Source organism: Miniopterus natalensis, chromosome 3, assembly GCF_054644295.1.
Source record: "Miniopterus natalensis isolate mMinNat1 chromosome 3, mMinNat1.hap1, whole genome shotgun sequence".
NCBI lineage: Eukaryota > Metazoa > Chordata > Mammalia > Chiroptera > Miniopteridae > Miniopterus > Miniopterus natalensis.
Window position 1 is genome coordinate 97,068,733 of NC_142083.1, and position 19,807 is coordinate 97,088,539.

Genomic DNA, 19,807 nt, shown 5'->3' on the forward strand with positions numbered 1-19,807 from the left:
TTTCCTCTCTCTGAAATCAATAAAGATATATTAAAAAAAAAAAAAAAAAAAAACAACTGGGAGTGATTTGTGCTAAGCCCCACATCAGCAAACCAAAACTTAACACCTAACCTAACTGCAACCTCAAGATCTCCCAGGAATGCAAGCTTTAGTCAACATGGGATGAGCGGGTCAGCACCAGTGAGATATCCCCCCCCCCCCCCCAGGCCCTCTTCCAGTCCCCTTAGGAGGGCCGCCTTGCCTGAAACAATGCATTCTTTGCTAATAATTTCCCTTTTTTTCACCCCCTTTCTGCCTTTAACAACCTTTTCTATAGCTTGGGGAGCTCTTTTCTATTTGCTAGATGGGATGCTGTCTGATTCATGCATAGCTCAATAAAGCCAATTTGATCTTTAAATTTACTCAGCTGGATTTGTTTTTTAATAGCCTGCTTTAAAAGCGCTTCCCTTGGTGCCGGTTCGCAGCTCTCTTCTCTCCAGGGCGAGGGGCTAGCGGGCGGATACCCTACCCAATCCCAAGCTTCTCTGGGCCTCAGTTTCCCTGTCGTGCCTGGGAATCGCGCCAAGAGCTGAAACCCAAAACCGGCACCACGACGTCGCTTTCCGCATCAGGCGGGTGGCCAGGCGCCGCCAGCATCTGGTCTCCGGTACTAACGAGGCGAACGCGCCTCAACCGCCTCAACAACCGCCGCACCCGCCGCACCCGCCGCACCCGCCGCACCCCGCGCGCGACTCCTTTACCGGCCGAAGGCCACTACGCATGCTCCGCACTCGCGGGCTCGCGAGGTCCGGACGGTACGCTGACGCGCCTGCGCGGCCGCTGGGCCGAGCCGCGGGGAGGTGCCGGCGCCGCGGGGCTGAGGGCCCGCGTCTCCGAGTAGCGGCGCCGTGTGGGCGTGTTCGCGCGGCCGCCCGGCGGGAGGGCTCGGGTCCCCGGGTCTTTGCGAGCGGCCGGAGGGCGCGGAGAGGGCCTAAGGTCGCCGGCCGCCGCCGCCGCCACCACCTGGCATGTCGGCCGAGGCCTCGCGCCCGGCGGCGGCCGAGGCCCTGTCCCTGGAAGCCCCGAAGCCCTGGGGACTCGAGCCCGGCTCCGCCGCCGATGGTCTCAAGCCGCAGACCCCGAACAGCAAGTACGTGAAGCTGAACGTGGGTGGCTCGCTGCACTACACGACGCTGCGCACCCTCACCGGGCAGGACACCATGCTCAAGGCCATGTTCAGCGGCCGCGCGGAGGTACTCACGGACGCCGGAGGTACTGCGATGCCCTTACTTGTGCCGTCCTCCTCCAACGGATCGGCGGCTCCCCTACCCCTAGTCTTCCACCGATCAGTGTCTTCATGTCCCTTCTCTTCTCACCGCCGTCCAGTCAGCTCATTCTCACCTCCTCCAGCCCCCACATCCCCTCTCTTCTCCCCCTTTTCGTTCATAATCTCCCTCCTCCCCCGATCTTGACTCTCAGCAATAACCTACACTTACGGAACAAACCCCTCTCCAGCGCTGCCAGGCACTGTGGTAAGTGATCGAACATGTCACTACAGAACTTTCATTACCACCCGCACCCAATTCTCCCACCCTTCACTCCTCAGCTCAAAAAACTTGAGAACCAGCCCTGCTGCCACCGGCATCCGTCCAGGCAACCTTCATCAGTTTTTTCCAACTGCCCAGCCTTTTGTTCCCCTCTGTATCTTAGCACTGCCGACAACCAGCCTGGAGAGCTGGAGGGTCTTGTCTGTCTCTGTGTTTTCCCTAATACACTCATCTGTAAGTGCAGATTGTAGAAGGAGAAGGCTGCTTTAGGTTTGCCAGGAACGCCGGAGTGGAGGGTGGAGAGTTCTCTTTGGCAGGTGAACCTTACCTTCTCCGAGGGTGGCATTCAGGTTTGGGCCTCACATGCCCAAGTGGAACCTTAAAGTTTTGGAGGGGAGATTCAGAGATGGTTAACAGAGATTGTGAGAGCAGGAAAATAAACATTTGGGAGGTGGAACTTAGTCTTCAAATATCTAAAGGTGAAGAAATTATTTATTCAATAAGTATTTGTAAAGTGCCAGTTAGTGCTGGAGATACTTTGTTTAGGTAAATAAACCTGAGGAGATTAGCCTTGTTAAGTTTACTTTTTTGTGGGGACAGGGGAGAGCAATAAGCAAGTAAACATACCGAAAAAAAAAAAAAGGGCATGTGCCCTGGCTGGGTGGCTCAGTTGGTTGGAGCATGGTCCCATGCACCAAAAGGTTGCGGGTTTCATTCCTGGTCAGGGCACATACCTAGGTTGTGGATTCGATCTCCAGTAGGGAGCACATACGGGAGGAAACCAACTGATGTTTCTTACTCACGTTGATGTTTCTCTCTCTCTCCCTCCCTCCCTGTTCCTCTCTCTAAACATATACTCAGGTGAGGACTTCAACAAAAAAAAAAAAAAAAGAAAAAAAAAGATTGTCAGGCCGGTGTTGCTCAGTGGTTGAATGTCGACCCATGAACCAGGAGGTCATGGTTCGGTTCCTGGTCAGGGCACATTCCCAGGTTTGGGCTCAATCCCAGTTGGGGGCGTGCAGGAGGCAGCTGATCCATGATTCTCTCATCATTGATGTTTCTCTCCCTCCCTCCCTCTGAAATCAATAAAAACATTTTTTTTAAAAAAAGACATGTAATTCCAGATAGTAATAAGTTCTATGAACAATATAAAGGTTAAAATGGTAGTGAACTTAAGAGGGTGGTATAGACATTTTAAATAGAATGCTCAGAATTAACACAAGAGATTAGAGATTTATTGATAAGGTAATCTGTAAGAACTTTCTCATGGTGAGAACCTTCTCAATGTAGAACAGACTTGGAAAGGAATTCTCTTTGGCTGGATACCTTAAAAAGGAGCCTAGCCCTGGCCAGTGTGGTTCAATTGGTTGGAGCATCCTCCATGCACCAACCAACTGGGTTCAATTCCCAATCAGGGCACATACCTGGGTTGTGGGTTTGATCCCTGGCCCTGGTTGGGGTGCATGTGGGAAGCATCCCATCTATGTTTCTCTCTCTTTCACAATCAGTGAACTTGTTCTTGGGTGAGGATTTTAAAAAAAGGGGGGCCTATGGAAATACAACATGTTTTAACGCTATTTTCTTGGGTAAGGCAGAGGTTTGAGAAAAATTCTGACTTGTAGCTTTAAAATCCTTTTGTTCATAAAAGTTTAATAGTTCCAAGGCCCCCAGCAAAGCCATCCTTTCTCCTTCCTCTCCCTACCCCACCAGGTTGGGTGCTGATTGACCGGAGTGGCCGCCACTTTGGTACAATCCTCAACTACCTTCGGGATGGGTCCGTGCCACTGCCTGAGAGTACCAGAGAACTGGGGGAGCTACTCGGCGAAGCACGCTACTATCTGGTACAGGGCCTGATTGAGGACTGCCAGCTGGCACTACAGGTGAGGGTCCCTCCCCCACCTCCTGAGTCCTCCTATGCCCATGTCCCTGTGAGAGCTACTCAAGTAGTTAGATACAAGGACATTAAAAAACAATAATAAAAGGAAATATGGGACACTGCCTAGAGAGGCTGCCTCTGTCCTGGCTTTGACCAGCCATGACCCCAGAAAATTTGGGGGTGCTGTCTTCTGCATCCCTGCTGTCTCAGGCAGGCCCCCCCACATCTCATGCTAAGACGATTGCAGTGGTTAAATGACTGCTCTCTCTGCTTCTTGCTATTTCTACCCAGCCAAACCAGCTGTTATACTACCATCTGATTAATTATCCTCAAACGTAATCCCAATCTAGTCTCCCCTTTGCCAGAAATCAAATCATAAATAACTCTCTTGTGCCACTAGGAAAAAAATCTAAGTTTAAACTGGAATATAATAACCTCCTTGATCTTGTTCTGTCCTGGCAGAAAACACCCCACCCTGCTCCCATGGGCTTAAAATTTTTTTTTTTGCAATGAAATCTCATAGAAATAGGGTCACTCCCAATAAAATGGGGGTTCCAGAGCCCCACCTGCTGTGCTTAATTTCTGTGGATCTCTTGGGTTTTGAGATCTTAGAAAGCATAGCCAAGACATATGGGTTAAGTGTCATCTCCACCACAGCTGACTGGGTGACCTTGAGTGAGTCAGTTCCTACCTCTAGCATTCTGTCTTCATGTTCCTAAAGATAGAGAAGTGAGAAAAATTGTACAATGTAATGAGTTTTACATAAAGCCTTTAATTCTGTCCTGTTTTTGCAATGTTAAAAATGTCCTTTCTTTTATGATACAATATTAGTGGAGACTATAAGGGTTTCTTTTTTTGATGTTTTTTATATATTAAAAAGTGGCAACTATGAACAAGTGTCTATTGTCTTGGGGAATACTTATTCTTGGAATCCAAAAGCATAGAATTTCTTCTGGCTGTATCCATGTTTTTCAAACTTTGTGACTGCATCCCATATATGTGACTATGAATTGTATTTCATAGTCACATATATACAGGGTGTCCCCCAAATATATATATACTACTAAAAAGCTAATAGCTCAATTGATGTTTCTTTTTTTTTTTTTTTTGTATTTAAAAAAAATTTTTTTTAATCCTCACCCGAGGATATTTTTTCCATTGCTTTTCAGAGAGTGGAAGGGAGGGAGGGAGAGAGGGAAAGAGGGAGAGGGACAGAAAGAAACATCAATGTGAAAGAGACACATCAGTTGGTTATCTTCTGCACGTGCCCGGACGGGGGCCAGGGATTGAGCCTGCAACTGAGTTATGTGTCCTTAACTGGAATCGAACTCAGGACCCTTCAGTTTGCAGGCCAACGCTCTAACCACTGAGCCAAATTGGCTAGGGCTGATGTTTCTTTCTTTTCAGATTTAACCCATTGGATTTAATAATTATTCAAAGTGTGTATACAGTTTTTTTGAGATACCCTATATATATAACTGAAATAAGAGTTTTATAAAATGATACTTTCAGTGACATACTCTCTGATATATTGTTTTCTTTCCTTTTAATGCTGTTTGAGATCCATTAAACTTATTTCATGACCTGTTAATGGGTCACCACTTGCAGTTTGAATGGGATGATCTTGGAGAAGTGCATTCCTGAGTAATGTTATCCCACACCCACTCCTGAATCTAATGTTTATCTAGTGTTATCCACACCCACAGAATCACTCCTTGTGTCAGGAGTGGTTCTGCTATCTGCTTGTATGCACATCTTGTATTCCTGTTTGATTATTTTTTTTTAAAAATGAGGAAGTTGGGGATGCATCCAAGGTCAAAGAGCCAGTAAGCAGCAGAGCTCACATTCAACCCCAGGTTATCTGACTTTGAAGCACAGTGCTTTTTCTTCTATGCTCCAACTACCTCTGTTACAGGTTTCCCTGAGACCATTCCCATCTCTACCCCACTTGGCTAGTGTTTGCTTGTTTGTTTGGAGGTTTTTTGTTTTTGTTTTTAAGACTTAGGTACAGAATGTTGAGTTCATCATACTCCTCAGTGTGTGGCACTTAATCATCATTTGTCTATGCAAATCCTTTTCTCTTTTTATTTTTTTCCTTTATCTCCAATCCCCTGCCCACTCCCCTTTTCCGCATAGATATCCCTCCATATGCTTGGATTATGTTTGTACCCTGGAAAAGCTAAAGCATTGTTTTGTATGCATTTTAAGTTTCCATAAATGGCACTGAGTTATGGATCATGTGTTTTGTTTCTTAATTCAATACTCTTTTCAAGATCTATTCATGCTGCTCTTATGTACATTTAGTTCTTTGCTTCTAACTACTGCACAGAAGTCGATGGTATGCATTCACCATATTTTATTTATGCATTCCCCTGAGGTTGGAGACCTAGACTAGATTGCCTCCCCACTTTCTGCCTCCACAAATGGTGCCACCGTGAGCATCTTCATACATGTGTCCTTGTGGGCCCAGGGCCAGAGTTTCTCATAATTGTAGCTGGAAGTGGAATTGCTGGGTCACAGGACACATACAAATGAATTTCAGCAATATCATCAGATTACTCTCCCAAATGGCTGTAGCATTTTACACTCTTGATCAGGAGTTCATAAGGGATCTCAGTTTTGCATATCCTTGACAGCACATAGCATGATCCCGTGTTCTAATTTTGCCAATCTGATTGGTATAAAGTGATCTCATTGTAATTTGCATTCCTCTGGTTACTAATGAGATCTTTTCATGTACTAGCTCTTTTGGTTTCCCTGTCTATTCATATTCTTTTTTCCCCCATATGTTTGTTAATTTTTAGAGAGAGGAAGTGAGAGAGAGAGAGAGAAAGGGAAAGAAACATCAGTGCGAGAGAGAAACATCATTTGGTTGTCTCCTGTATGTGCCCCAACCCACCCCAACCAGAACTGAACCTGCAACCTAGGTATGTGCCCGGACTGGGAATCGAACCCATGATCTTTTGGTGTACGGGACAATGCTCCAACCAACTGAGCCACACCAGCCACATACATTCATATTCTTGACCAAATTTTCTATTGAGATTTTTTTTTTTTTTAATCTTTTTCTTGTTGCTTTACAGGAGATCCTTGCATAATTTAGTTTAGTTCCTACAGAGAATTAAGCCCTCTTACCCTAAGACATGTATTATACATAATAAATTTAGTGTTCTCCAATGTATCTAGAATGGTACTATTTACCTACCATCCTTGGGAGAGTTGAGAAAATAGTTACTTAGATTACTTGCTAGGTTTTCAGATTCAGGAGAGGAATCTCAGTTGAGGAAATCTGTTTCTGATGATAATTTCTAGTTGGTTTTAGGTGTTGCCAGTGTTTTCTCTTAGAATGTCACCTCTCTGTAGCATCTATTCTTAATGGATTTTTTTATTGTAAATATTTATCTTTTTAAAGTAGTATGTATATATTATAGAAATTTAGAAAACACAGATAATTAAAAATATAAAAGTACCAAATATCCTTCCAGGTCTTTGTGTGTGTGTGTGTGTGTTTGCCAAAATATAATCATACTGTATGTGCTTTTTATAATCTGCTTTGTTAATAATTGCTATCTTTACATGTCAATAAAATTTTATCTAATATCCAGGGCATACACAAATTTCTCCATTCATACGAGAAATGTCTTTTATAGCTGGTTCATCTAAACAAGGGCCCAATCTAGATCCTTGCATCATGTCTGGTTATTATGTTCTTTAAGGCTCTTCTAACCCAAATCAGTCGCTTTTTTTTTCATGATGCTGACTTGCTAAAGAGACCACTAGTTTCCAAATTTGCCTGCTTGTTTACTTGTGGTATCATTTGGTTTGTAACCTACCCCATTCTGAGATTTGTATAAACTAAGTGGTAGATTTAAAGGCTTGATATTAAACATTTTGGTTAGAATACATTTTAGGTAATTTTATATATTTCATATTGCGTTATATCGAGATGCATAATGTTAATATGACTCATCATTAGTGATGCTCAGAATTAGCCCCTTGATTCAGGTGATGTTGGTGTAATCCTTCCATTGTAGTTACATTCCCTCGTTGCCAACTATTAAGTAATCTGTGTGATGTTATTTTGGCACTATATGAATGGCAATTACCTATCAACCACACACCAGCTGATAACCCTTACCTGAAATCTGAATCAATAATTTCATTAGGGTTGTAGAATAATTATAATTCTATCATTCCTTCAACATTATTACGTGGGATTATTTGTAAGGCTTCCATTGTCAGGAAGAGAAATATATATATTTTTTCTTTTTAATTTTTTGTTTTGTTTAAAATATTACATATGTCCCTTTTTCTCCCCAATGACCTGTTCCACCCCGTCCCATCCCTCTCCCCACCATTGTCCATGTCCTTGGGTTGTGCATAAATGCGAAATTCTTTTTCTTAAATATATCTTTATTGATTTCAGAGAGAGGAAGGGAGAGGGAGAGAGAGAGATAGAAACATCAATGATGAGAGAGTCACTGATCGGCTGCAGCCCGCAACCCGGGCATGTGCCCTGACCGGGAATCGAACCCTGATCGCCTGGATCCTAGGTTGATGCTTAACCACTGAGCCACACCCGGCCGGGCACGAAATTCTTAATTTAATGTAGTCAAATACTTTTTCCTTTTTTTTTTTTTTTTGCCTAAAGATGTTTCCTTTTAGGATGTTGTTTAAAACTTTTTCCCATTCTACATTTTTAAAATAGCTTTATACTTTTATCTTTTTTATATGGGTCTTTTAATCTAAATGTAGAATCCACTGGGGTAAATAGGAATTTTGAAGGGATTTAACTCTTGTCCTCCTTCCTCCTCAGAGTGAGCTGGCTTCCCAGTGCATCTATTAACAGCCTGTGCTAGCCACTGTCCGAAATGGCCACCAAAAGTGTTCAGAATTCTTGCCTCCTCCTCACTCTGGCTCATGTTTAGTCCCCTCCCTCACTGAGTAGGGCTGACCTGTGTAACCAGGAGCATATTACAGAAATGATAGTGTGTGACTTTTAAAGCTAGGCCATAAAAGACATTGCTGTTTCTGCCCCTGTCTTGGATCACTTATTCTGGGGGGAGCCAGCTGCCATGTGAGGATACTCAAGCAGCCCTAGGGAGAGGTCTGCTTGGTGAGGAACTGAAGCCTCCTGCCAACAGCCAGCACAAACTCCCAGTCATATGGGTGAACTATCTCAGAAGCGGATCCTTGAGGCCCAGTCAGGTCTTCAGATAACTACAGCCCTGGCCAACATCTGGACTCCAGCTTCATGAGAGACCGTGGGCCAGGACCACTTAGCTAAGCCAATTTCAAGTTCCCAACCTCCAGAAACTGTGAGAGAATAAATGTTTATTGTTTTAAGCCAATAAGTTTGTAGTAATTTGTTACCCAGCAGTAGATAACAGATTTTGATATCTGGAGTGGGATTCTGCCATAACAAAAACTTAAAATGTGGGTGTGGCTTTAGAACTGGGAAATGGGCAGAAGCTGGAAGGACTTTGAAGAGGGTGTTAATAAAAGCCTAAAGAGTTGACCTTTGAGGAGGCTGCAGTGAGGAAAGTGTTAACTGGTGCAAAGGCGATCCTTGTTATGTAGTGGCAGAAGTTTAGCAACACTATCTGGACTCCAGTAATGTAGAAAGTAGAAAACATACTGAAGCTGAGGATGCAGTTGTTAAATCTTTTGTTAAAATCTCAAAAATTTCAAAGAAGATACCTCAGAGATTCATTCAGTCAAATAATAGTGCATCTAAGAAGCTTAAAGGTGTTGTCCCTAGCAGTCTCAGCACAAGCCCAAAGTAGAGGAGAACTTATTTCACAGAGATTTGTGAGTGTGTGGCTTTTGCCTAATGAAGTGAATCTCAAGACTCACAAGAGAAGACACCCAATAAATGTTTAAGAGAATTCTATTGGCAGAAACACTGAAAGGAACAGAGGCAGTGCAAGAGGAGAAGAGGCCTTCAGACACCTCCTCCCCCAAAGTTCTATAGGCAGCAAACAGGCTAAGGAAATCATGGAGCTGTAAGTATGGACTCTTTCATGGAAAAGGAAGGATGACTCAGGGCAGAGCCAAGAGCCAAAGAGAATCATTTTGGGGCAAGAATAGGCATCAGAGAGCTCCCAACATGTGTCCATCTGAATCAAGAATTTCCGTGAAGCCCTGGCCAGCATGGCTCAATGGTTAGAGCATTGGCCTCTGCAACTGGAGGGTCTCGGGTTCAATTCGTGGTCAAGGGCGCGTACCTGGGTTGCAGGTCCAACTCCTTCCCCCCCCGGGAGGGGGTGTGGGAGGCAACCAATTGATGTGTGTCTGTTACATCTGTGTTTCTCTCTCCCTTTCCTCTCTCCCCACCCTCCCCTCCCTTCCATTCTCTCTAAAAATAAATGGAAAAAATATTCTCAGGTGAGGATTTAAAAAAAAAATTTCCGTGATACAGTGACTTCTAGGTGTCTCCTGTCCCCTGCCCTGCCCTTTTGAACAAGAGTGTGCTAGTGAGTATCCTAATGCCTATTCTACCATTGTGAATTGTGTGTATGGAAGAGACAACTTGTCTCTAGTTCACTGGTCTTCAGATCAAGAACAGATGTACTTAAGGAGCTATAGTTAAGGAACTACATCAAGATGCCTCATCCTCACGTGGACCTGATTTAGATAACAAGATTCTGTACTTCAGGCTGATGCTGTAATGAGATGAGACTTTGGAGGACCATTGGAGGGGGTGAGTGTGTTTTGCATATGGGAGGGACTTGAATCAGTGGGAGCCGGCCTCTAAGGCAGTCCCCAGTGATTCTTGTTTTCAGTGTTCTCTTTGTAGCTTCCTCCCACACTGAATAGGACTGACAAAACTAGGTCATAAAAGCCACTGAGGCCTCCACCTTGCTCCCTCTGGAATTACTTGCCTTGGAAAAGCCAGCTGCCATGTTATGACCATCCAGCTAAGCCACTCCTGAATTCCTGCTCCACAGAAACTGAGACATGTTGATTGTTGATTTAAACTGCTAAATTTTGGAAGTTTGTTACACAGCAATAACCAATACACATTCCGTGCTTTCCCCACTGATTTGTGGTATCTTCTTTGTAAATATCAGTTCTCAGATATACATTAGTCTTGTTTCCAAGCTCTCTGTTTTGTTCCATTGTTTTTGTTTGTTTCTGCAACTAAACTACCCTGTTTTCATTATTATGGTTTTGTAGGATATTTTAATATCTGGTAAGGTTGGCTTTTCCCCTTGGCTCTTTTCTAAATTGACCTACGAATAGTAGACTTTTATTCCATATTAATTTTAGAAAAAGTTTTATGAGTGTCTCAAAAATTTTTTTTGGAATTTGTGTTAGAATTGCACATCTAGTTTTTAAGTTGGGAGAGGTGAGAGGAGTTCTGGCATGAAGATTCTAGAAGACAGAGAAAAGGAAAGAAGCCTATGTGTCTGGTTCTGATTCTGCCTCCAGCCTCCCACCCAGTCAGGTTCATTCATTTAACAGATACTTACTGAGCACTATTGTACATGAGGCACTTATCACCTAGATGGGAAGAGACAGACCATTAGCAAATAGACCAGAAACAGAAAAAATGAACTGAGTGCCATGAAGAAAGTGAACTGATTCTGTGAAAAGGAAGTAGAGGAGGCTGCTTCAGCCTGGGAGCTTAGGGAGGAGGACCAGCACCCTCTGAGGGGCACTATTTGAGTTGAGATCTGAATGGTATAGAGGAGCCAGTCATGCAGACAGCTGAGTGCACACTGTTTCTGGTAGTGGGAATAGCAAAGGGCTAGGTGGGGACACACTGGACATGCTACACAACAGGCCATTGGTGGGGCTGAAGCCCAGCAGGCAGGGGAGATGGGTAGGGACAAAATCAGAGATGTCCGATGCTGCAGAGCCTTGTGGACAATTGAGTCTGGATTTTTTCCCAAAGGCTGCAAGCAGCTTTTGAAAGCTTTTAAGTGGTGAGTGAGTGACCTTTGGTTGTGCTGTTAACCACCTTCCGCTTCTTCTCCAGCAAAAAAGGGAGAACCTGTCCCCGCTGTGCCTCATCCCCATGGTGACATCTCCCCAGGAGGAGCAGCAGCTCCTGGCCAGCACCTCCAAGGCGAGGCCCCTGAGCCCTGTAGGGTGGAGGTTGTGGGCCTCTTCCTGCAGCCTGAGCCCCATGCTTCTCCATCCTCTCTCCCCCAACAGCCCGTGGTGAAGCTCCTGCACAACCGCAGTAACAACAAGTACTCCTACACGAGGTGACTGCCATGGGGCTAGGGAGGTGCACTGGGTGGAATCCTGGGCTCCAGACAGCCCTGCTCCTGGCTCAAGGGGAGGGCTATGGCCACACACACGGACGAATAGAGTGCCTGCCTGAATGGGAATTCCAGCTCTGCCACTTATCCACTGGGTACTTCGGACAGGTCATTTTCACTTCTGAGCATTAGTTTTAATCAGTAAACGGGCTCTGGTGAGGATTAGATGATAATAACTAGCATTTACCAAGTGCTTATTTTATAACAGGCATTACTCTAAGTACTTTACATATATTAACTCATAATCCTCACAGTTGTTTGAGGGAGGTACTGTTGCGATCTCCTTTTTATAGCTAAGGAAATTGAGGCACCAAGAGGTGAAGTAATTTGCCTGGTTTCACCCAGTTACAAAGTGGTGGAGCTAGGATGCCAGGTGATGCAGCCTGACTCCAGAGACTGCACAGATAGCCACTGTGCCATGCTGGGGTTTGCTCAGATAATGCTACTTCCTTGCTGAAGCCTGCTTGGCCTGGCCCCAGGGGTGGAGGAAACTCGCTGCTCTGGGCAGGACCAGAGTGCTGGGTATATGGGCCCTGTCCTGGGGGGAACAGAGGGAGGGAAGCCAGTTGTGCTGAGGCCTCCTGGCCCCTGGTCTTCAGCACTTCAGATGACAACCTACTTAAGAACATCGAGCTGTTTGACAAACTGGCCCTGCGCTTCCACGGGCGGCTGCTCTTCCTCAAGGATGTCCTGGGGGACGAGATCTGCTGCTGGTCTTTCTACGGGCAGGGCCGCAAAATCGCCGAGGTGTGCTGCACCTCCATTGTCTATGCCACGGAGAAGAAGCAGACCAAGGTCAGAAGGGGCTCAGGGCCTGGTCAGGGAGGGCCATGGTGGTTGGCAGGACCAGGGCCCTGGACAAAGGCAACTCAGCAGATCAGGCAGGGGAAAGTCCATCACTGAGAGGAGCCAGAGTTCCAAGTTCTGGGGTCTTAACTGTAAATCATGATGTCATACCATCTAGCCTCTGACGATCTTATCAGCCTGGTCTCTTCTGACCCTCCTATGAGTGATGTGCCTCAGCTACACCAGGGTTCTTGCAAGTCTCTAAGTACCCAGTGCTATTTCACACTCCCCAAGTTTGTACACAGTATTCCTTTATCTTTTTTTTGTTAATCCTCACCCGAGGATATATATATATATTTAAATGTTTTTATTGATTTTAGAGAGAGAGGAAGGGAGAGGGAGATAGAAACATCAATGATGAGAGTCATTAATAGGCTGCCTCCTGCACGACCCCTACTGGGGATCAAGCCTACAACCTGGGTATGTGCCCTGACCAGGAATCGAACCTTGACCTCCTGGTTCCTTGTTCGATGCTCAACCACTGAGCCACGCCGGCCAGGCCTGAGGATATTTTTTCCATTGACTTTTAGAGAGAGTGGAAGGGAGAGAGGGAGGGAGAGAGGGAGGGGGAGAAACATTGATGTGAGAGACATTGATTGGTTGCCTCCCGCATGTGCCCCAACTAGGGCCAGGGATTGAACCTGCAACCCAGGTATGTACCTTTTACTAGGAATTGAACCCAAGACCCTTTAAGTGCGTGGACCGATGCTCTAACCACTTAGACACATGGGTCAGGGCAACATTATTCCTTTTTCTTGGAATTAATTTTCCTCATTCCTGTCTGCCTGATGAACTTGTGCTTAATCTTTAAGACCCAAGCCAACCATCACTTTGAGACATGTCCACACATGAACTTTCGCCCCAACAACCCCAGACAAAGTTGGTCATACTCCTTTCTTAGCTAAATACAGTGTTTATTGTGGTCTGGAGATGGCGAGGGTGGCGAGGGGGTTTTCTTCAGTAGTAAGGTGTTAGCTCCTTGTGACTAGGGCTGTATCTTTTTTCTCCTATTTCTCTACCACTAGTGGAGGCCAGTAGAAGTGTTTCTCACACAGTGGAAGCTAGGAAACATTTATTGAATGCATGACCCTGCTTCTAAGAGGCTTTCTCTGTTGTTGGGAAGACAGGAAGATAAACCAGTAATTAGAATGCAGCTTGTTAAGAGTTATGTTAATTATATTTCTCCAAGCCACACAAGAGGAACCCCCAATCACCTCTTTGCCTCATCCCTTCTACTCTCTTTTCATCACTGTCATTGCATTGGCCTTGCTGCTTATGTTCAAATAATACACTAGCCTAGTGCTGCCCCAGAGCTTTTACACTTGCCATTGCCTCTTCCCAGACTGCTCTTCCTCTGGTTACGCACTGGCTCCTTCCCTCCCCTCCTTTGGCCATTGGTCAAGTGTCATCTCAGTGAGGCCTTCTCTGAATTCCCTTTTACAGTATTCCTGGCCATCACCATCCCCACCCCTTTTCCTGCTATAGTTTTTTTCATAACATTTGTGATCATCTGACAGTTTGTATTTTATTAAATGTATGTCTGCGTCCTCCCCCTAGAATGCAAACTTCCTGTGGATAGAAACTTTGTTTTGTTCGCTGCTCTATTTCCAGTGTCTAGAACAATACCTGTTTGTAGTCATTTAGTAAATATTTGTCTAATGAAAGAATACACCAAGAGACTTGGTAGCAAAGGAGAGAAAATAAATGACTGCCTGACTTCAGAGCTGCACCTTGAAGTATAAGTGTGACTTTGCTGAGTAAAGAACTTGCAAAGAGGACAGTTCAGGCCAAAGAACCCGTGATTGCAAAGACTAGGAGGTGTGCCAGTGCAGGAGCATCTGGGGGGAAAGGGGTCACTGTGTGGCTGGACCAGAGGATGGGAGCTGGGGATTGCTGGCCTTTTGCAGGTGGAATTCCCAGAGGCCCGGATCTTTGAGGAGACCCTGAACATCCTGATCTACGAGACTCCCAGGGGCCCAGACCCAGCCCTCCTGGAGGCCACAGGGGGTGTAGCTGGAGGTGGTGGGGCGGGCCGAGGGGAGGATGAGGAGAACCGAGAGCACCGTGTCCGCAGGATCCATGTCCGGCGCCACATCACCCATGACGAGCGTCCTCATGGCCAACAAATTGTCTTCAAGGACTGATCTTGACCTTTCTCCTTGTTTTCCGCCTGCCACTGGGGCCCAGTCCCTCTTTCTTTTCCTCCCCTTCCCACACCTTCACCCCGGCTTTGCTGGCCAAGCTGTGGGTCTCCCTTCTGTCCCTTTACTGCATGGTACAGTTCACTTTGGCCCTTTTCCATTCATTCTCATATCATTGCTAATAACATGGTACATTCCAGCCCCTTCCCTCAGATCCCTTCAGAAGGCCTATATTCATTCCCTCATCACCACCCTTGCTCTGCTGTTTTCCCTTGTCAGCTGGTTTAAAATGATTTAGAATTACCTTTCTCTTTTTTTAGTACATTGTACATGCCAAAGTGTCAAGGCAGCCCCTTAATAATACCCTCCACATTCTGAGCTGCCTCCCAACCATTGTTCAGGGTATTGTTCCTCCCTCTTTCCCTTACCATTCTCCCTACCCCCTTAACTTTGTATTAGGCTGGCCTTGGCCTGCACCAGCTCAGCTATCTTCTCAGTCTGTTTCATATTATTTATTATTTTAATTTTCTATTAAATTATTGGAATAAAGTTGAATTGAGGATCTGGTGCTAACTCCCAGGGTGAGGGCCAGGGAGATGGCTTGTGTTAAGGAGGTACTTAGCTAGTTGGATGGGAGAAGACCTGTGCCCCTGCCCTGGGGCTGGTAGCTGGGAAGAAAGTAGCCAGGAGTTAGGAGAGGATTTAAGATTTGTATTTCAATGTTCACTAGCCAGTTCCCACCCTCAGCCCCACCCCACCTCCTGCAATGGAGAGGAGGTCCTAGCTACCATGCAAGCCATCCCTGAGTGCTGCATCTCTCTAGCCCAGATGTCTGAAAGCAACACCTTCCTTCCTTCAAGGGTCTGGTGCAAAGACAAAGTCGAGGGCCTGGCGCTCAGCCCCAGCCACATTGGGATGCCAAAGGTCCACGATGAATACCACTCGAGGCCCATCTTCAGGGGAGCCTAGAGTACATGGGAATGGAGATAGGAGAGTAACTGACATTAAGTACTTATGTGCCAGAGAGCTCACCATATACTGAAAAAAGCAAACACTTTGTAAGTAAATGCCAGGCACTGTTTTAACCCCTTATGTGCATTAACTCAACCATCAAAACAAACTCTGAAGTAGTTCCATAATTATTCCTATTTTATACAAAGTAACAGGTTAAATAACTTTCCCAAGTTCATACAGCTAGTAAGTACCAGAGGTATGTGTTGTATAAAAGAAGAGAAGATTAGCGCTCCCCTCGACAAGGGTGGAGGAGGCCCTCAGGCCTGACAACATGTATGTGGTTAGGTTACGGCATTGCCACCAACTTGGTGGCATCTAACCATCGTAAGTGCCAGAGGTAGCACAGGAACCCAGGTGGTCTAGGCCCAGGGTCTTGTGCTGTTAACCACTTTGCACCTACATTAATTTATTTAATGCTTCAGACACCTGATCAAGAAAGCAGTTTCCCCATTTCACAGGTGATTGGAAAAGTTATGTGACTTGTTCAAGGTTATGCACCTGGAAAATGGTGATGCTGGGACAGCAAGCCAGTGGGCCTGATTCTGCAGCCTCTCATCTATTCCCCTTCACTCTTTGCCCCTCCTAGCAGAATGGGAGCCCCATTACCATTATGAGCCACTGTGTGCAGGAAGGAGTCATCCACCAGTAGACAGTGTCCTTCAGCCCAGCACTGGGGCTCACCCCCAACCACCAGCTCACAGCCAGGGGGGATCTTCAGACCTGTGAAAAAAGATCCAGGCATCCAACATTCCTGCCCCCATGGAAGGGGCCCACCCCATTCAGTCAAAAAACAGACTGAGGGTCTTAAACACCAGGTTCTATGGTGGTTCCTCCTTGCTCTGGAAGATAACCAGAATATAATTATAAAACAATACTGGCTGAAAGAAGTGCTAGGAGTTACAGAAATATGCAGTGCAAGGCGCAGTCTGTTCAGTTTCAGAGAAAAGGGAGGGCTTCCTGGAGGAAGTGGCATCTCCTCCTGGGCTTCTGGCAGTTTAACTCAAGAACCTATTGTTTTCTGGGCCTTCCCTCCCTGCGAGAGAGAAAACTAATGACTCCATCCTTGCCCAGGGACCACACAGTAGAGTACTGTGAGAAAACTGAGCAGCCGCTTCCCGTGACAAGAAGACATCCCAGAGGAGGTGACACTTGAAACATAAGTCCTGAAGGCTAAGTAGGAGTTTTCCAGGAGGTGATAAAATGATAAAGGTAAAGACATTTTAGGTTAAGGGTATAGCATGAGTGTGGTGTCTGCCAGGATTAGCCAGCAGGCTTTTATTTTTTAGAGCATGGTGGGATGGAAGGCAAGGAAGGGAACAGATGGGAGATGAGGAGAGAAAGGATCTAGGCTTGATCCTGAGGCCAGTGTACCTCAAAGTGGAGGACACATCCACCTGGTAGCACAACACGGTCATGGAATTAAATAATCGGAAATTTGTTTTTCCATTTTCTCTCAGTTTTTAAAACACCAAAAAAAGAAAATCTCAGTTTGGTGCTACCATGACATTAACAACCACTAACATCACTCCCTCCTAAGCGAAGAGAGTGTAGGCTTCAGTCTTGGAGAGACTAGAGTCCTTGGCCAAAATTTGTAAAGCCTTTTTTTAAGTTTAAATTTGTTTTTATGAGTCCTTTCTATTTAGGACAAGTAATACTGATTATCATTGTTCTATAAAAATTCCTTTTAAATAAGTAAAACAAAATGTGGTGGAGTCCATATGAAGAAACATAGTACAGGTGGTAAATGACTACGGCAAAGCTTATGAAAATGGTTTGCAGATAACTGAAGCTCAGGGGAGGCCGCTGCTGTAGTGGAAGATTTCTGAGAAGAGGCATGGTCAGAACCACAGTGTAGAAAGCTCTGGTGGCAGAGAAGAGGCAAGGATGTTGTCTGCAGGCATCATCTACTTACCCAGATGGCATCTCACCCGGGCATTGGTGGGCCCACAGCGGCCTTCAAGCCGGGCTCCAGGAAGAAGGACAGAAAAGCCAGCATTGCCGAAGGTGTTGGCGCTCATGAAGCTCCGCAGCCCCCTCAGTGCCCGATAGGCCCTGGGGCACCGGCGGCAGTTGCTGGGTTGGCACCGGCCTGCTTGGTACAGCAGGAGCTGGTAGCACCCGGGAGCCAGTGCTGGGGACCAGCCCCGAGGCAGAGGGGTAGTCCCTGAGAAATCCCAGCTCACAGCCCTGAAGTCCCGCAAAATAGCAGGGAAGCTGCTTTCCAGGAGCTCCACATCATGTCGCTGGGCATCCCGCGGCACGAAGGGCACTGAGGGCAGGTCTGGCAGGAAAAGCAGGCCTGGGCGCTGAATGCCCAGGACACCTGGCCCTCCCCCAGGGACTGGGCCACCTTGAGCTGCCCGCCTCACCCTACCCATCCCTGCCCAGGAGTAGCGCCTGGCGTAGGCCCGGAGGCGACGGCTCACTAGACCTTCTGTCCTAGGTCCTTCCCCAGGCTCCCCAGAGCTCCCTAGGCTTGGCCTGCCAACCTCAGAGCATCCCCCAGGCCCACCACTGACACCCCCAACCCGACTCCCAACTGCCAGGGCCTGCATGTCTTGGGAGCCTAAGCAATAGCAGTACCAGAGGAAGAGAGAAGTGAGGGCTCCGAGGAGCAGGGTGAAGGCTGAGGAGGCCAGTGGCAACGGCCATGAGGGAACGATGGGCGGGGAGGCCATGGCCAAGAGGTCTGGGGCATCCTCCAGACCCCAGTCGCCCTGGCCCCCCAGTTCTTCCTCCATAGCTGCTCCCTGGTTACCCCCCAGGCTGTCTCCCTTCCACATTCCCACTCTATTCTCTCTCCTGAGCTCTTCCCCCCGCCCCGTGTCTCCCTCTTTCTCTCCTTCGTGCACCTTTAACCCTCCTTTCCTTCTCTTTCCTCTGCCTCTCTCCTCTCTCTTACCTCTTCTTTCTCCTTCCGGCAGTTTCCTCTCTCACCCTCTGTCTCCCTCTCCCCTTTCCCCTCCTCCCTGCACCCACCTCCCGCCCCTTTCCTTCTAGCTTCCCCGACAGCAGTCCCGACCCCACCTGGACCCGCAGCCCTGGGGACCTGCAACCAGCCGCCCTCCGCAGAGGCTTCTCTCCTCCCCGCCCCCTCTCCTACCTGCCCTCTAGTCTCATTCCACCCGACCGGCGGGTTCTCTCCCTCCCTCCCTCCCCCCGTCTCGCTCGAGCTCTCCAGCTCTTTCTCCCTCCTCGCTGCTTCCTTGGCTCCCACACACCCTGACGTCACTCCTCCCTACTTGAGTCTGCTCAGCTTAGTTACCCCAGCCCCTGCCCAGTGGAGGCGGCAACTCAGCCGGGGAAAAGGGGGGGGGTGGTCTCCGGATTTCCCTCTCCCCAGACCCCAAAGGGGCGCCACGTGCGGCGCCAGGGGCAAGTTGCCAACCTCCTGCCGCCCCGCAATGCGTATAGAAGGGGCGGGGCCTCCTGCGGGACAAACCAGGGGGCGGGGCAAGCGCGTGGATTGCGGACACAGATGCCCCGGCCCGTCCTTGGGTCCGCAGAGCCCTGGACCCGTCTGCCTGCGACTCCTCGCCCATCTCTCTCCGGAGCCAGCCCCCGGCGGCTGGCGGACCGGAGGCGGCCGCAGCCAATCGCCCAGGGCGCGGGGCGGGGCCCACAGGGCGGGGCCGGGAGCTGTCCGCGCCCGTGGTGCTGAAAAGGCGCTTCAGAGACGTTGCGAGAAATAAAAAATCAAAGTTGAAACCCCTGCTGGCTGGCCCGGCTCATGTTGTCCGTGAGATGACGGGCCTCTCCTCTCCAGATGCCAGCCTGTTTCCCCTTAGACTTCTCACAAACGTGCAAACTTGCCATTCTCCTAGAGGAGGGAAAGCCCATTACGCACGAGCTGCTGTAGGAAGGAAGGGGAAGTCCCATGGGGAGCCTGGATATGGGCTGGGGGCACACTGGGAACTGAGCAGGCGCAAGCCCAGCTGTGCCGCCCCTCTGCACCCTGGAAAGAGGAGATTCAGATTCCAGATGTTGCTGTAACGGCAGGGAGAGGGGCCCATAATTATCGCTGGGACCAGAGTTTCCCGTGCCTCCCCTAGGGGCCGCGGGAGTGAGGATTACAGTCCTGGCTCATACGGCCCTTCCTTCCTCCATCTGCACTTCCTCCTCCTCCCTCCC

The 19,807-nt window shown here is 47.6% G+C and overlaps 2 protein-coding genes and 1 non-coding gene across 3 annotated transcripts; 2 read left to right on the forward strand and 1 right to left on the reverse strand.

Moving 5' to 3' along the window:
• Positions 1 to 938: 938 nt before the first annotated feature.
• KCTD13 (potassium channel tetramerization domain containing 13) lies at positions 939 to 15,363 on the forward strand. The gene is made up of 6 exons (XM_016218578.2): positions 939 to 1,251; positions 3,237 to 3,406; positions 11,387 to 11,476; positions 11,566 to 11,618; positions 12,275 to 12,470; positions 14,429 to 15,363. The coding sequence occupies exons 1-6, from the start codon at positions 1,008 to 1,010 to the stop codon at positions 14,663 to 14,665; spliced, it is 990 nt and encodes a 329-aa protein (XP_016074064.1). The 5' UTR covers positions 939 to 1,007; the 3' UTR covers positions 14,666 to 15,363.
• Positions 15,364 to 15,517: 154 nt separating this feature from the next.
• On the reverse strand, positions 15,518 to 18,459 carry ASPHD1 (aspartate beta-hydroxylase domain containing 1). Its single transcript, XM_016218577.2, has 3 exons — positions 17,589 to 18,459; positions 16,283 to 16,396; positions 15,518 to 15,627 (listed from the first exon to the last, which is right to left on the reverse strand). The coding sequence occupies exons 1-3, from the start codon at positions 18,457 to 18,459 to the stop codon at positions 15,518 to 15,520; spliced, it is 1,095 nt and encodes a 364-aa protein (XP_016074063.2).
• Positions 15,877 to 16,007, forward strand: LOC148093586 (U6atac minor spliceosomal RNA). Its single transcript, XR_015714316.1, has one exon. It is a non-coding gene; the product is annotated as a U6atac minor spliceosomal RNA (small nuclear RNA).
• Positions 18,460 to 19,807: the final 1,348 nt, after the last annotated feature.

Bases quoted from the DNA above. Each gene is read 5' to 3' on its own strand.
- ASPHD1 (XM_016218577.2), bottom strand. From the start codon at position 18,459: ATGTGGAAGGGAGACAGCCTGGGGGGTAACCAGGGAGCAGCTATGGAG. The intron at 16,397-17,588 runs GTAAGTAGATGA...CTTTTTTCACAG, and splicing joins CCGGGTGAGATGCCATCTGG to GTCTGAAGATCCCCCCTGGC. The intron at 15,628-16,282 runs GTAATGGGGCTC...CATGTACTCTAG, and splicing joins GCACACAGTGGCTCATAATG to GCTCCCCTGAAGATGGGCCT.
- KCTD13 (XM_016218578.2), top strand. From the start codon at position 1,008: ATGTCGGCCGAGGCCTCGCGCCCGGCGGCGGCCGAGGCCCTGTCCCTG. The intron at 3,407-11,386 runs GTGAGGGTCCCT...CTTCTTCTCCAG, and splicing joins ACTGCCAGCTGGCACTACAG to CAAAAAAGGGAGAACCTGTC. The intron at 11,619-12,274 runs GTGACTGCCATG...CCTGGTCTTCAG, and splicing joins AACAAGTACTCCTACACGAG to CACTTCAGATGACAACCTAC.